Source organism: Aedes aegypti, chromosome 2 (assembly GCF_002204515.2).
Source record: "Aedes aegypti strain LVP_AGWG chromosome 2, AaegL5.0 Primary Assembly, whole genome shotgun sequence".
Lineage (NCBI taxonomy): Eukaryota > Metazoa > Arthropoda > Insecta > Diptera > Culicidae > Aedes > Aedes aegypti.
In genome coordinates this window covers 44,225,252-44,238,115 of record NC_035108.1, presented here as the reverse complement: position 1 = coordinate 44,238,115, position 12,864 = coordinate 44,225,252, and the positions used below count along the sequence as shown (strand labels likewise).

At 37.5% G+C, this 12,864-nt stretch overlaps 1 protein-coding gene across 21 annotated transcripts in view; it reads left to right on the top strand.

The window, feature by feature from the left end:
• The window catches only part of LOC5577073 (supervillin), a 953,578-nt gene that overhangs the window by 914,727 nt on the left and 25,987 nt on the right, over positions 1–12,864 (top strand). Inside the window, exon 1 of one of the 21 annotated variants that reach the window (XM_021840702.1) lies at positions 5,685–7,404. The exons of the other annotated variants lie outside the window; for them this stretch is intronic. Coding sequence (XP_021696394.1) covers positions 7,315–7,404 — 90 coding nt within the window. The 5' untranslated portion in view covers positions 5,685–7,314. Of the gene's footprint in view, positions 1–5,684; positions 7,405–12,864 lie in introns of those variants that run through there. 21 annotated transcript variants of the gene reach the window in all.

Below are 12,864 nucleotides of genomic sequence, written 5' to 3'. Positions count from 1 at the left end.
TATCATTTTTAAACGCTGATTAAATCACACAAATTTAATCACTTACCTGTAGGCGATCTCAATCAGTGAGATTATACTGGAATTATTTTGGGACTTAGTATTTCGAAGAAACACCCTCAAAATAATAAAATTCTGTCCCGAATAGTGAAATATTTCAAAATTATGTTTTTTCATCCATATTATGAGGCGTCAGTCTTCCCGCACGGCAAGAAAATTTTATCCGAAAAATTTAAAAACAGCTGTTCAGAAAGCTCTCAAATGATAAATCCACAATAAAAACCTTGCACTTTTTGCGCTATTCTGTTTTCTAAGATCAATTAACTGCTGTATTTGTGCGAAACAACTTTTCGTAATATGTTAAGCTTAATTTACTTTCTCCGCGAGCAAAAGATAATACTGTTTACTAGTTTTTGTGCAATGAAGCAACAAACGTTGCAATAACATTATGAGATGTAAATGCGGCTGAATATATTTATACATATTTGAACATTGAATATCGAGCTCGAATAAAAATCTTTCAATTGTACCACTAAAGCAGGGCTATCCAACGTACGGCCCATCCGTCCCGCGACTTCATTTTGTGCGGCCCGCGGAGAGTTCAAAGATTCTTCTTATGTTTGGTCCTTTGAATATTCTACCAACCCGAAGTTAGAACAAACTAAGCCTATATACAGTATTGGACAAAACATTTGCAACTTTTTCGATTTTCCATACATAATGACCAACTTGGGTTAAGATACACAGCTTAAAATATGTTGTGAATTTAAGTTTATTTTCATGCACATATTTGAAGCATCAAAATAAACTGAAATGTTAACGACAAATCGCTTATTTTTCTATCAAATACACTTCAAATTTACACGATCATGTAGCATTCAAGCATCTTCTTCTATCTGGTGTTACGTCCCAACTGGGACAAAGCCTGCTTCTCAGATTAGTGTTCTTTTATGAGCACTTCCACAGTTATTAACTGAGAGCTTTCTTTGCCGATTGACCATTTTTGCATGTGTATAATCGTGTGGCAGGTACGAAGATACTCTATGCCCTGGGAATCGAGAAAATTTCCTTTACGAAAAGATCCTCGACCAGCGGGATTCGAACCCACGACCCTCAGCATGGTCATGCTGAATAGCTGCGCGTTTACCGCTACGGCTATGTGGGCACCATATATAGCATTCAAGCATCTTTAGTTGAAAATTAAACAAAATGCCGTAACAATAGATGAATTCGGTTTATTTTTACCATATGCCTCAGTTTACACTACATTGAAATATAATTATTTTTATCTGTGTAGATCTCAGTTATTTATTGACCAATTTGAATGAAATTTTCACAGAATATCAGATATAACTTGTTTTTTAGCATATATTTTTGAATAATTTTTACAATCACGAGTTTATAAGTAATAACAGTTTGACTAAATTGTAATTTTCGACGAAAAATTCAAAATTATTTATATCAAAATCTGATAGCCCTACACAAAAACTGTCTTCAACAAACTTGTTCATCTCGTAAAAATCTACAAGTTTGCTGAAGATACCATGAAGCTATTCTTTCAATATGTTTAGTTATGCCATGTATACAAAATCATCAAAAAAATCACTTTAGTCAAACCGTTACTGCTTTTGAACTTGTGATTGAAAAAATCACTCAAAAATATATATTAAAATTCAAGTTATATCTGGTGTTCTTCCAAAATTTCATTCAGATCGGTCCATAAATAACCGAGTCATCACTTACCAAAGTTGGTCATTTTGTATGGAAAATTGAAAAAGTTGCAAATATTTTATCCAATACTGTAATTTTGAATTTAGTTTTAATTGCTTTGTTTCTAACTTCTTAGATAATTTGTTTTATGGATGATTTAAATTTTAAATATCAAATTCTGGGTGTTCAAACAATGTTTCTACTATGCTTTCCTTTGACATTCAAAAAATGCAGCCAGGACAAAACTTAAGGACAAAAGGCTAAAAAAAATGTTCATACATAATTTCACTGAATCATAAGGTAATATTCTCAAAGAATTCTGGAAATAAATTTTACCATCACCTAGATGTAATTCACGCAGAATCCTTGAGAGGATTTTAAGAAAGACAGGCCTTTTACAGGATCTTGAACAAGATTTTTTAAGAATTCTGGACGCGACTTTAACGGATAACAATGGCAAGATTTTCACAGAATTTTCACCAGGATTCCATAGCTAGGATTTTCAACGAATAAAATACATAATTTTCTAATCCTGGGCAAGACTACAACATAACGCTATTTAACATTTTGCCAGAACACTAAACGAAATTATAATAAAATTATAAGCAGGATTCTTTTGAAGTACTCTTTAGCATTTTCAAACATTTCTAGGTGGCATTTCAAAATGATTATTGAGTGATGTTCTGAAGAAATTCTTTTATTTCCATTCCGGATTATGCTAATCATATTAAGTCGGATTCTGACAGAGTTTGGAGTACTATTTAAAAAACATCCTGGGCATTGTATTCCTGTGAGAACCAAAATTTCTAGGGTAGATTCCTCAAAATATTCTAAACTAGTTTGTTATATTATTTTAAAAGGAGCCCTCACAATATCCAGCAGAATACTTAACAACAATTATCTCTTTTTCGACTTTTTCAAATGAAATTTACTCCATTCACTGATTTTTGTCAGATTACATGAAATTCATTTACTGACTTTAGTCAGACTTCATGGAAATATGTGTGCGTTTAAAAATGTGGCCCACGACACAACATTATTTCTGCAATTTGTCCTGCGGTTTAAAATGGTTGGGCAGGCCTGCGCTAAAGTAAGCAAAAATATAACAAAATGGTATTAAAATCTGAAAAAAAGTAGTTTCTGCCAAAGTTTGAAGTTGTGGATTGATGAGTACTGTAAGTCAAACATATTGTGTCTGGCATTACGTAACTAAGCCTGTAAATACGTAAAAAACCACAACTGTAACTAAGCCAGCTTCTCAGCTTAGTGTTTTTATGAGCACTTCCACAGTTATTAACCGTCCACGACCGGTGGGAATCGAACCCACGACCCTTAGCTTGGTTTTGCTGAGTAATAACGACTAATGTCTAAATCCACGTTTCTCAACAGGGGGTCCGCGGCCTCCGAACTTGTGAAAACCTCGCTGAAATGAGCACCTCATGCGCTCGATGATTATTGATAAATCAAATCTTTTATTAGAGAGATAAGAAAGTGTCATGACATGTATAGGTGAATCGATATTTGATGAGAACATTCGTGATGTTTGACAAAGCTTAATAAAAATAAAAACAATTTCGTTTCTACATCTACATAACTTTGAACCGAAAGATTGTATTAACAAAAAGCAAATGTCTATAAAACATTTACTGAAGTACAATTATTACACGTTCCGCAATTATTATTGTTTCCTTTCTTCGGTTTAAACAGCGCAAATTCTTGAATACATTGAACAGACATTGGAAGCAACCAGCAGAATATTATGTGAACAGAGCACTAGAAAACAGTGATTTGTAGCTGTAGACTTAAATTTATTGACAATTTTTTGTACATTTGAAAACCCATTTATGGCAACGAATCTTTGGTATTTTGGAATTCAAAATGTCAGATTTATATTGCGGTCAGATTTATATTCAGCGGCGGCGATAATGTGCAGAGGAGGCACCCGCAATACAAACGTAACGTATAAAACAGTTCAGTTTGGATTTTTCTTAATCTCTCTCGTTTATCTGCTACGTTTAGATTCAATTTCTATGAAACTGAAAAATAGGGCATTTTAGAATTTAGAATTATAACATTTAATTCTACTAGCCATTATGATACGCGTGATTCAACCTCAACTGTAAGGTCGTCTTCACTGCCATGTACTACACCTGGAGCCGAGTATTGTTGAAAACGAAACGTAAGAGATATTTTGGAAGCTTATGGTTAAAATCAGGGTTGTTGATCGATAAACTATCATGATTGCCGATAAAGTTAACGTAATTTATGTGAGGCTTCAGTCGTTAACTTTATCGGCGATAGCAGGTTGATGGCTTGCACAAATTTTATCCTAAAATTGAACTGTTGTTGATGTCGTCACAAGGGTAACTAGATAGCAGATTTATCGAAAGCACGTTGATGTTTAACTTTCCAGTCGTCGCGTGGTTGACCACCGTAAAAACCACCACGCTGCTGTTGGGAACGAAAAGCGAGGTTTTTTCACCACTGTTGTAGAAAGTACAACAGTGCGACGACTGAAGTGTTAAGTTGATTCATCGCTTGGTTATCGTAAACGGAAGATTATCGAGAAACGTTAAGTTATCGGGCGATTATTTATTGCCTAACAACCCTGGTTAAAATTACGAATTCAGTTCTAAATCTATAATCCAATACAACTGTCACTTTCTTTAAGTTTTACTGTATAGTGAAAAGAGGTCTGGAATTCAGTTTTTCAGACGCAAATGGGTTTATATACTCTTCATTTAAGCGTAAAAATACAAACATTTCCCATGAAATATAAGAAACTTGTGATAGCTTTTACGTAAACGTATTATGCATCAGATATTGTGCAAAGTGCTGTAATCAACTAGAAAAAAATGAAAAAAAAAAATGGAAACAGGTTCAGCATTTCGAATAAAGGAGTTTTGGCCCTCATTTGATTAAATATTGTCAATATTAAATATCAGAAAAGGTGCTCGAATAACATATCTTTGAATGCCGATTGCAAATTTTATATAAATTTGTTTTTTTAGATAGATTGCATTGAAATAATTTCGGCATGTAAGCCATATGAATATCAAATACACTAACCACTTTAATTCGTGATTCCATCAACGAAATCTTCCACAGTTATTAACTGTTGCCAGTTTGACATTCGCATGACAGGTACTATGATACTTTATGTCCAGCGAAATCAAGAGTTCCAGCAATAGAACGTGTTGGACTGACAGGCAATAGGCCTTTTTGATTGCTTCATGAACGGTGAATGATGCAGCCCACGAGATATTTTTTTTTTTCTATATTTTCTAACCACAATTAGTCTTATTTCCTTTGATTAAATATTTTCAAACTCTCAGAGAGGATGCAAGGATACCATACCTTTCGAGTGGTTGGAGTAGAATTGGTGGTCATTTTATCGTTAATAACGGTTTCAGACACACCGTGTCTTCCATTCGACCAACGGCAGGCTTGAGTTTGAGTTTGAATATCCACGCGCGCAGTTCGTTACCCACTGCACTCCAGGTCTCTCACTCGTATTGATCGGCGCAGCGTCTTCGGCGACCACCTCCACCAACACAAGGATACCCGGTCTACGGTCGGTGTGCGCAAAGTGAGATCCCTCCGACGCCGAGTCCCACAGTCCCCGAAGCAGGAAGCCCTCCAAGACAGCTCGCCGAGCTGAGCGTTCAGCAGTTGAATCCTGTTCGCGGTACGGTAGGCAGGCACTGTTGATGCCCATAGTCTCATCTCAAGTGCATCATCTCTCGGTTGAACAGTCGAACGCGGTCGGTCGGTCGGTGATGCGAGAAGCAAGTGAAGCGTGACAAACTGCTATCCGTGATTGTTGTTTAGTGAAAAGAAGCCTTCATCTATCATAGCACTACTAGGCGGGTGATAAATATGAGCTGAATAAAGTATTGGCGAATGGATCGCGCGGAATGAGAATAGTTTTACCGTGATTCATTATAGCATGATTCAGTAGGTTTTTGTTTTCCCGTTGAAAATCATGATGGATCTGCTTGAAATGCTGGAATGGGCCCAACAGTGGCTTTTGGTGCCGCTGTTGGTGATGATTTCAGTGCACAGTATGTGGCGGCTCTATAGGAACGTAAAGGACAATGCACGACTGGTTGTGCGGCGAGTTCAAGAAGCAATTGAACGCGAACGAGAACGGCTAATTGAAGATATCAAAGCGGATCTGCTGAAAACGTTGAATAAAGGGTCAAAAACTTTGGACCGAAATGGGACTGCACTGCAGCCAACGCCCGAAGTAAAACCCTCCGAGCAGCACAAAGAGCGACGCAGTCAGCCCTCGTTCGAGTATGCGCGCAGATTAGATAGGAAAGATAAGAGTAACATTGTGAATGAAATCATCTATCAAATTCAGTCCGGGGACAGTAACAGAAATTACACCGACGATGATAAGGTCGAAAACAAGGTGGAGTCCGAGGATTCGGCCATCTTTAAGGACGTCCACCGAAGAAATGTGGTCGCCAGAATGAAGAACTTGTTCGAGTCCAATGAATCTAAATGGCAGTTGAACCGAGTCGTAGACATCATAAATCAAAAGCAACGACCTCCTCCCTTGATTACCACCAGCATGGAAAATCTAAGAGCCAAGTCGCTCTCTATCCCTAAGGCCGCATCTGAGCCACCAGTAGTCCGCCTACGTCGTAAGATTCGATCTCAGCAAAGCCTTTCCGAGTGTAGCAACCGTGACTATTCCGACCTAGCATCCAGCATCGAAGACATCCTGGAGGCGGAACGCTTCTCTAAACGCCTCTCACAATACTCGATCTCGGAGTTCCTAGACGAGGATAGTCCTCACCTTCAAGAAGTCCCTACCACCCCGGACTTCAACCGCGTAGGTCGTGGTATCAAAACGCTCTCAACGTTCTCCCTATCGGAGCTCCTCGGTGATGATGAACCAGACACCGCTTTCGAACCCGTCACCCTACGACGCAGTGGGGTCATTATACGAAAGCCCGTCGATAATATCGATCAAATTCTGATCGATGAAAACCTATCGCGTTGTTACTCGCAATACTCGATCTCGGATCTTGTCGACGACGAAGTGGTTTTCCTGCAGGACTACTAGCCAGCCTCGACAGCACAAATGTGATTTAAAATTCGCAAAGCGAAGCTCACGTTCCGTACCAAAAAAGGAAACTAAAACAAAAGAACAATTCCTTATCTACCAACGCGCTCGCAAGCGCATACCACAACGTGTAAATATTTCTGTCGCATTTTCGTTAAGTCGAAACCTAAGTCGCTTGGATCAGGCCACCTCGAAGATTGCGATCGGTGGTCTCCCTATCAATAAGTCTGTATATCCTATCTAGAAAAAAAGCGCGTAGTATGTTACTACGACGTGGCTGTGATTTACCATTGTGCTCTTAACCAGCACACACTATAAACAATTACCTATGAAGGCATTCCCGAAGATAGAAGCCAGTAGCAAAAAAAAAATATCATGCCAGTTTAATTTATTATTGCTTTCGAAAGCAAAACCACACCAAAAAACACGGACGAGGAAGAGGTTCGGCCAACGTTTGTGTACGATGTGTCAACTTAGCACCCAACTCTGTGTCAACATTTCGTCGTCTTCACCACCGCAGCACTTATGCTATGGGCAATTTCTGTGGAAGAAGATTGCGCCGTTCTCGCGATGGTCATTTCAGTGGAAAAAGGTGGCGAAATGGAAACAAAAGCCAACGGGTAGGTAATCGGATACGATTGATATCTACAACAGCAGGTTATTATTGGATTGTGGGCTGTTTGATGGGTAATTGATTGGGTTTCTATTTCGAGAGTTGTAATTTGATCGGTGCGTGGACGCGACAGTTTTTTCATGCGATAATTGAATGCACAAATCACTGGATCAGATGCCGGCTTAGTGGGGACACAGTAGCGTGACATAATTTATAAATGACTCTGATAACAGCTTATCAAATGCACTCATTCCAAAGCTTACACTACGTTTAGAAAAAATGAAAATACATGATCATGTTACTTACGCTCTTAATCTAGCACACGCTTGAACTAGTTTTAAATCTCTTTGTTTCTAAAAAAACAGATAAAAAGTAATTTGAAAAATGATCAAATTTATGACGACTTTGGCTGCATAACAATGTCTGATATTAAATGGATAATACCATCCAAATTCAGCATTCTTCTAAATCAGTGATTCCCAACATTTTTGGAATCGCGAACCCATTAGAGATTCTACAAGCCTCTCACGGACCCTAAAAATATATCTTTAAAAATTATCGAATACTCAATACAATATTTATGAAGGTTTAGGATTTATTTACATTATAATAATCAATTATGCTTTTCGGATACGCAGTCTTAATTTTTACAACGGCTTATTTATTTGCCCGACGTTTCGACACGGGAATTGTGTCCTCCTCAGGGGGTAATTTACCCAAGACCGATCGCATTGTGTATGTAGTACACGTATCTTGTGAAAAGCTTTTCATGCACAATGCGAGTGTAGTGATAGCGATGATTGTAGACGCGACTGTGTTTAAATTAATTCGGGAAAACCCAAAGAAATAGAAACTTGATACCCGGAGTCTTCTGACGAAATTTTCAAAAGTGATTATCATTGGAGCAACCATTTCAGGTATTTCATAAAAATTAAACAATAATTTGCCAAAGAGTTTTCCAAGTTCCCGAGTAACACACATGTTATAATTGTGTATTATCAACTTATATATGACTAGTTTTGGTTCTATATCAGTTGATAATACAAAATTATAACATGTGTGTTGCTAGGGTTGTCGTCAAAGATATTACCAGTAATCCTTCAAGATATTTCCAAGAACTTATCGATTAAACGTGCCTTAAATCCGACAATATTGACAATACACATACACCGAATATTATGTCAAAAATCCATTGAGAACCATCCCAGGAATCTTCTAGGATAACTATAGATATCCACTGAAGATAGTCCAAGAAATCCGAGACATCATTCTAAGATAGTATCAAGAATTTACCGAGAATCATGCAAACAAATATCCAAGAATCATGAAACAAAAACTGAAATCAACAAGGGTATTGCCAGGCATGATTTGGAGCATTAGAGAGAATCCGCTTATAATTTAGGCAAAGTCTTCAAATATTTTCTAAAGCAAAATGTCAAGAAAACCAACATTAGTCTGCCAAGGTACTCCTCAAGATTTTTTTTCTAATATCTCATTTGGATTCCAGCAGATATCTAGATTTTTTTGACTAGTTTTCCCACCGATTTCCTCAGTTGTTATTTTAGAAAATCTTTCAAAGATTCCTACAGGAGCTCTTCCAAGAGAATCCGCAAAGGTTATTTTTAGAGTTTTTTGCAGAAACTCGTTTAGGGCTCTTTCCAGAAAGATTTAATAGAATTCAAAGGCCTATTTTTTCAGCTATCCTTCCAGGCATTTTCATATGATTTTTAACAAGAGTTCATCCACATTTATCTCTCGGAATGGCTTCAAAAAGTCCTCCAGGGAATATTCGAGGAAATATATTGAATACCCTCTCAGTAATTCATCAAACAATCCTCAATTAATCATCAATCAAATTTCCTTAGATATTATTTTATGTTTTCTTCATCTGTAGTAATTGTCTGAATAAAATCGTGTACGAGAACTTTGTTGCAAATCTTAGAAGAAAATACTGGTTGAAATCTAGAAGATGTTCTAAACGACAATCTTGGTGGAAGTCATAGAAAAAAATATGGTAGAATCGTTGGATAAAACAAATTCAAGGGTTGATAACTTTCTTTGAAAAAAAAAATGAAAGAATATTTGTGAGAATGCTTAATGGAAATTCTGCGGTTATTCTTAGAAAAATTACCGGAAGATATTTATAACTCTTGGAGGTATTCCTTAGGAATTCCGCAAAAATCATCAAATGAACTCCTGGAGTAATCTCTGAAGGATATTGTTTTCTGTTCTCTTAATAATTATTTGATCCCTTTTGGTCTCTTTTCGGTTTTGTTTTGGACTATTTTTTCAGGCAAGAGGTCTCTAAAGTTCCTGTTTTCAAGACACTTAGTCGCTACCAGCTCTGGGTTTTGCAAATCAATTTTCGGTTTTGAACCAGTAACAAATCCGAGTCAAAACCTGAAATGTTACTTAGGTAATCATGTCGTTTTTTCGTTCCAACTCTGAAATGGTTTTGGAAATTTGAAGCTATGGTCAAAATCTTATTAACCTTTCTTGTGCATTGGGATCATTTTTGGCCAATCGGAACCGTAAATTACCTGTAAGCTTGTAGAAAGAAGAGATAGAAATCTGAATTTGTTTTTCTATCTTCATTTACGAGATTTTTAGCCCTGGGCTAGTTCATCTCGGGACCAACGGCTTTACTTCCCTTCCGGAGGAAGTCGTCACTGAAAATTTTAGTGACTATCTCGGGGATGGGATTCGATCCCAGGTCCTCGGCGTGAGAGGCGTGTGTTCTAACCACTACACCAGGTCCGTCCCCTCTAAATCTGAAATTTTGTAACTAGGCTAACGCTTAAAAAGATAGAAATCTGAATCTTTCTGGCTATTCCTAACTTCTGAAAACGACCATTTTCGTGCTAAAAGGAGCTTTCAGCGATCTGAGGTGCTACAATAGAAGTGAAATATTATGCATCATCGGTCGCTCTCAAAAATCCATTTTTGATCCGATTGTCGTTTTTTAGCGTTATATGACATGATGATTAAAGATTGTTAGAATTTTTGTTATTTTAACTACTAACGGTATATGTTTTACAAAAATCGGTAATATAATAAAATCATACAGAGCAACACTTTATGTTATAATCTTGTTTCTTCCGTCTTGTCGGGGACTCCTATAAGGACTCATCCAGGAAAATCTGTACATGAATTTATGCAGAGATGTCTTCAAGGCTTTCTCCATGTTACAGTACGACGATTTCTTCAAGGATTACTGCAAACATTTATCCAGGGATTTGTCCAGAATTTCCTCTGGTAGTCTTCTCGAGATTCTTCTAGGAATTATTACTGAGATTTCCTCCGGGATCAGTCCGGAAATTCTCCCGAAGATTCCACCAGAAATTCAGCCAGGGATTCTACAAATATTAACATTATGAATTTCTATAGGGATTCCTCAAGAATAATCTTTAGGAATTCTCCCAGGAATACATCTAGGAAAATCGCTACATGTATTATTCTACGGATTTTTTCGGGTGCCCCTCCCTTTGAAATTTCTCCAGAGATTTGGTATGGGCCTCTAAAAATCCTCCGGAGATTTCTACATCGATTCGTCTAGAAATCCCTACAGTGATTCGCACATGAATTCCTCCTGGGATTTCATCAAACAGATAGGAATTCTTCCAGGATTTCTTCCACGATTTTTTTTAGAGATTCCTCTAGGAACTCCTTTCTTGAAAAACTTTTTTGAGAAACCCCTGAATAAATTCCTGAGAAATCCCTAGAGGAACCTCTATAGAAAAAAAATCTAGTGTAATCCATAGAAGAGTCCCCGGTTAAAGTCCTGGAATAATCCCTGGAGAGATTCTTGCAGGAGTCTATGGAGGGATTCCCGAGGATATCTCTAGAGAAATTCTTGAGTGAATCCCTGTTAAATTAAATACGCTTTTGCAGTCTCTACCAGCTCATCCCTGAAATAATTTCTAGAGGAAAACATAAAGAGATTTTTTTGAAGTAATCCTTTGAGAAACTCCCGAAGAAGCTGGAGAGAACTCTGCAGAAATCACAATAGAGATTATACTAGAGAAATCCCTGGAAGAGTCTCTGGAGAAACTCCTGTAGGAATCTCTGAAGGACTCCTGGAGACATCTCCGGGAAGAATTTCGGGAGTATCTGTGGAGGTATCCCAGGTAGTACTGTAGAGATTTTGTTGGTGGAATCCGCACAGAAATCCCCGAAATAATCCCTGAAGTAATTCTTAGGATAATTTCTAATGAAATTCCTGCAGAAATTCATGGGAGAATTTCTGAAGGAATTTCAACAGGAATTCTGGGAGGAATCCTCAGAGGGTTTTTTGGGGGCCCAGACCGAGTCCCTGGTGAAATTCCTTAGGAATCCCTGGAGGATTATCTGGAGAAATCCTTAGAATAAGTTATATAGCCACTTTCCTCGTGGTAACTGTGCGAGAATTCCTGGAAGAAACTCTTGAGGAATTTGTGAGTGTTCTACAATCCCTATAGAATCCCTCCAGGGATTCCTGGCAGAATCCCTGAAGCGATCCGTGGAGAAGTCCCGGAAATATTTCCGGACTACTTGGGGCTATCTTTGTATGTATCCGTGGAGTAATCCTCGGAGAAAGTTCTGCAGAAATCACTAGAGAAATATTTTGAGTAATCCTTGAAGAAATTGTCCTATTGCAGTGGTTTTCATATCGTGCTACACGGAGCACTTGGTGTTGTTCCGCGATAGTTCGGAAAATTCGTATCAATGCATTGAAATATCTAAACGTTTTGCTTTAAAGTACGGTTCCAATTATACCAAACCAAGTCTAGAATTTTTCAAGAGTACAAATTTAAAGAACAAAACAACCGGCCACGCTGAAAATTTGATCGACTAGTAACTCGTTGGTTGCGAACTAGTAACTCGTTGGTTGCGAGCAACCGATAGAGTTTTCATTTATTATCACTGGTTTGTTCTCTATATTTGTGCTTTGAAAATTAGGAGGTGGTTTTAATTCATCTGTACCATATGGTAGAGCTTTCGACGCTATGGTGGTTAACATACCCAGTTTTTAGGAGTCTTATTTACCCCAAAGACGAATTATAAACCTTCATATTCCTGGCAGTTGCTAAAAATTATATGGCACATGAGGTAATAGATCAAAATCTAGAATGCTGTGAAAATTCTACTGCAATCTGGCGAACTTGTCACCAATTCTGAGCCTGGCTGCTATATCTTTATTTCGTCTTTCTACACACGGTGTAAAAATCTCAATTATTATTGAACTTTCATGTACCTCGAATATTTTCATAAAAACGTTCAAGATTTGGAATAAGATTTTGTCATTGAAAGTTTCAAAATGCACTGTCGTGGAAAATTTTCCCAAACATTTTGAAGAAATCTTATTTTTCCCGACAGTATATTTTTAAACTTTCTGGGCATAAACATTTTGTCGCGATACTTATCCTTTTCGAAAAAATATCTGAATAACATGAATCTTCGATAATAATCGAAATTTGGTACCGTGATA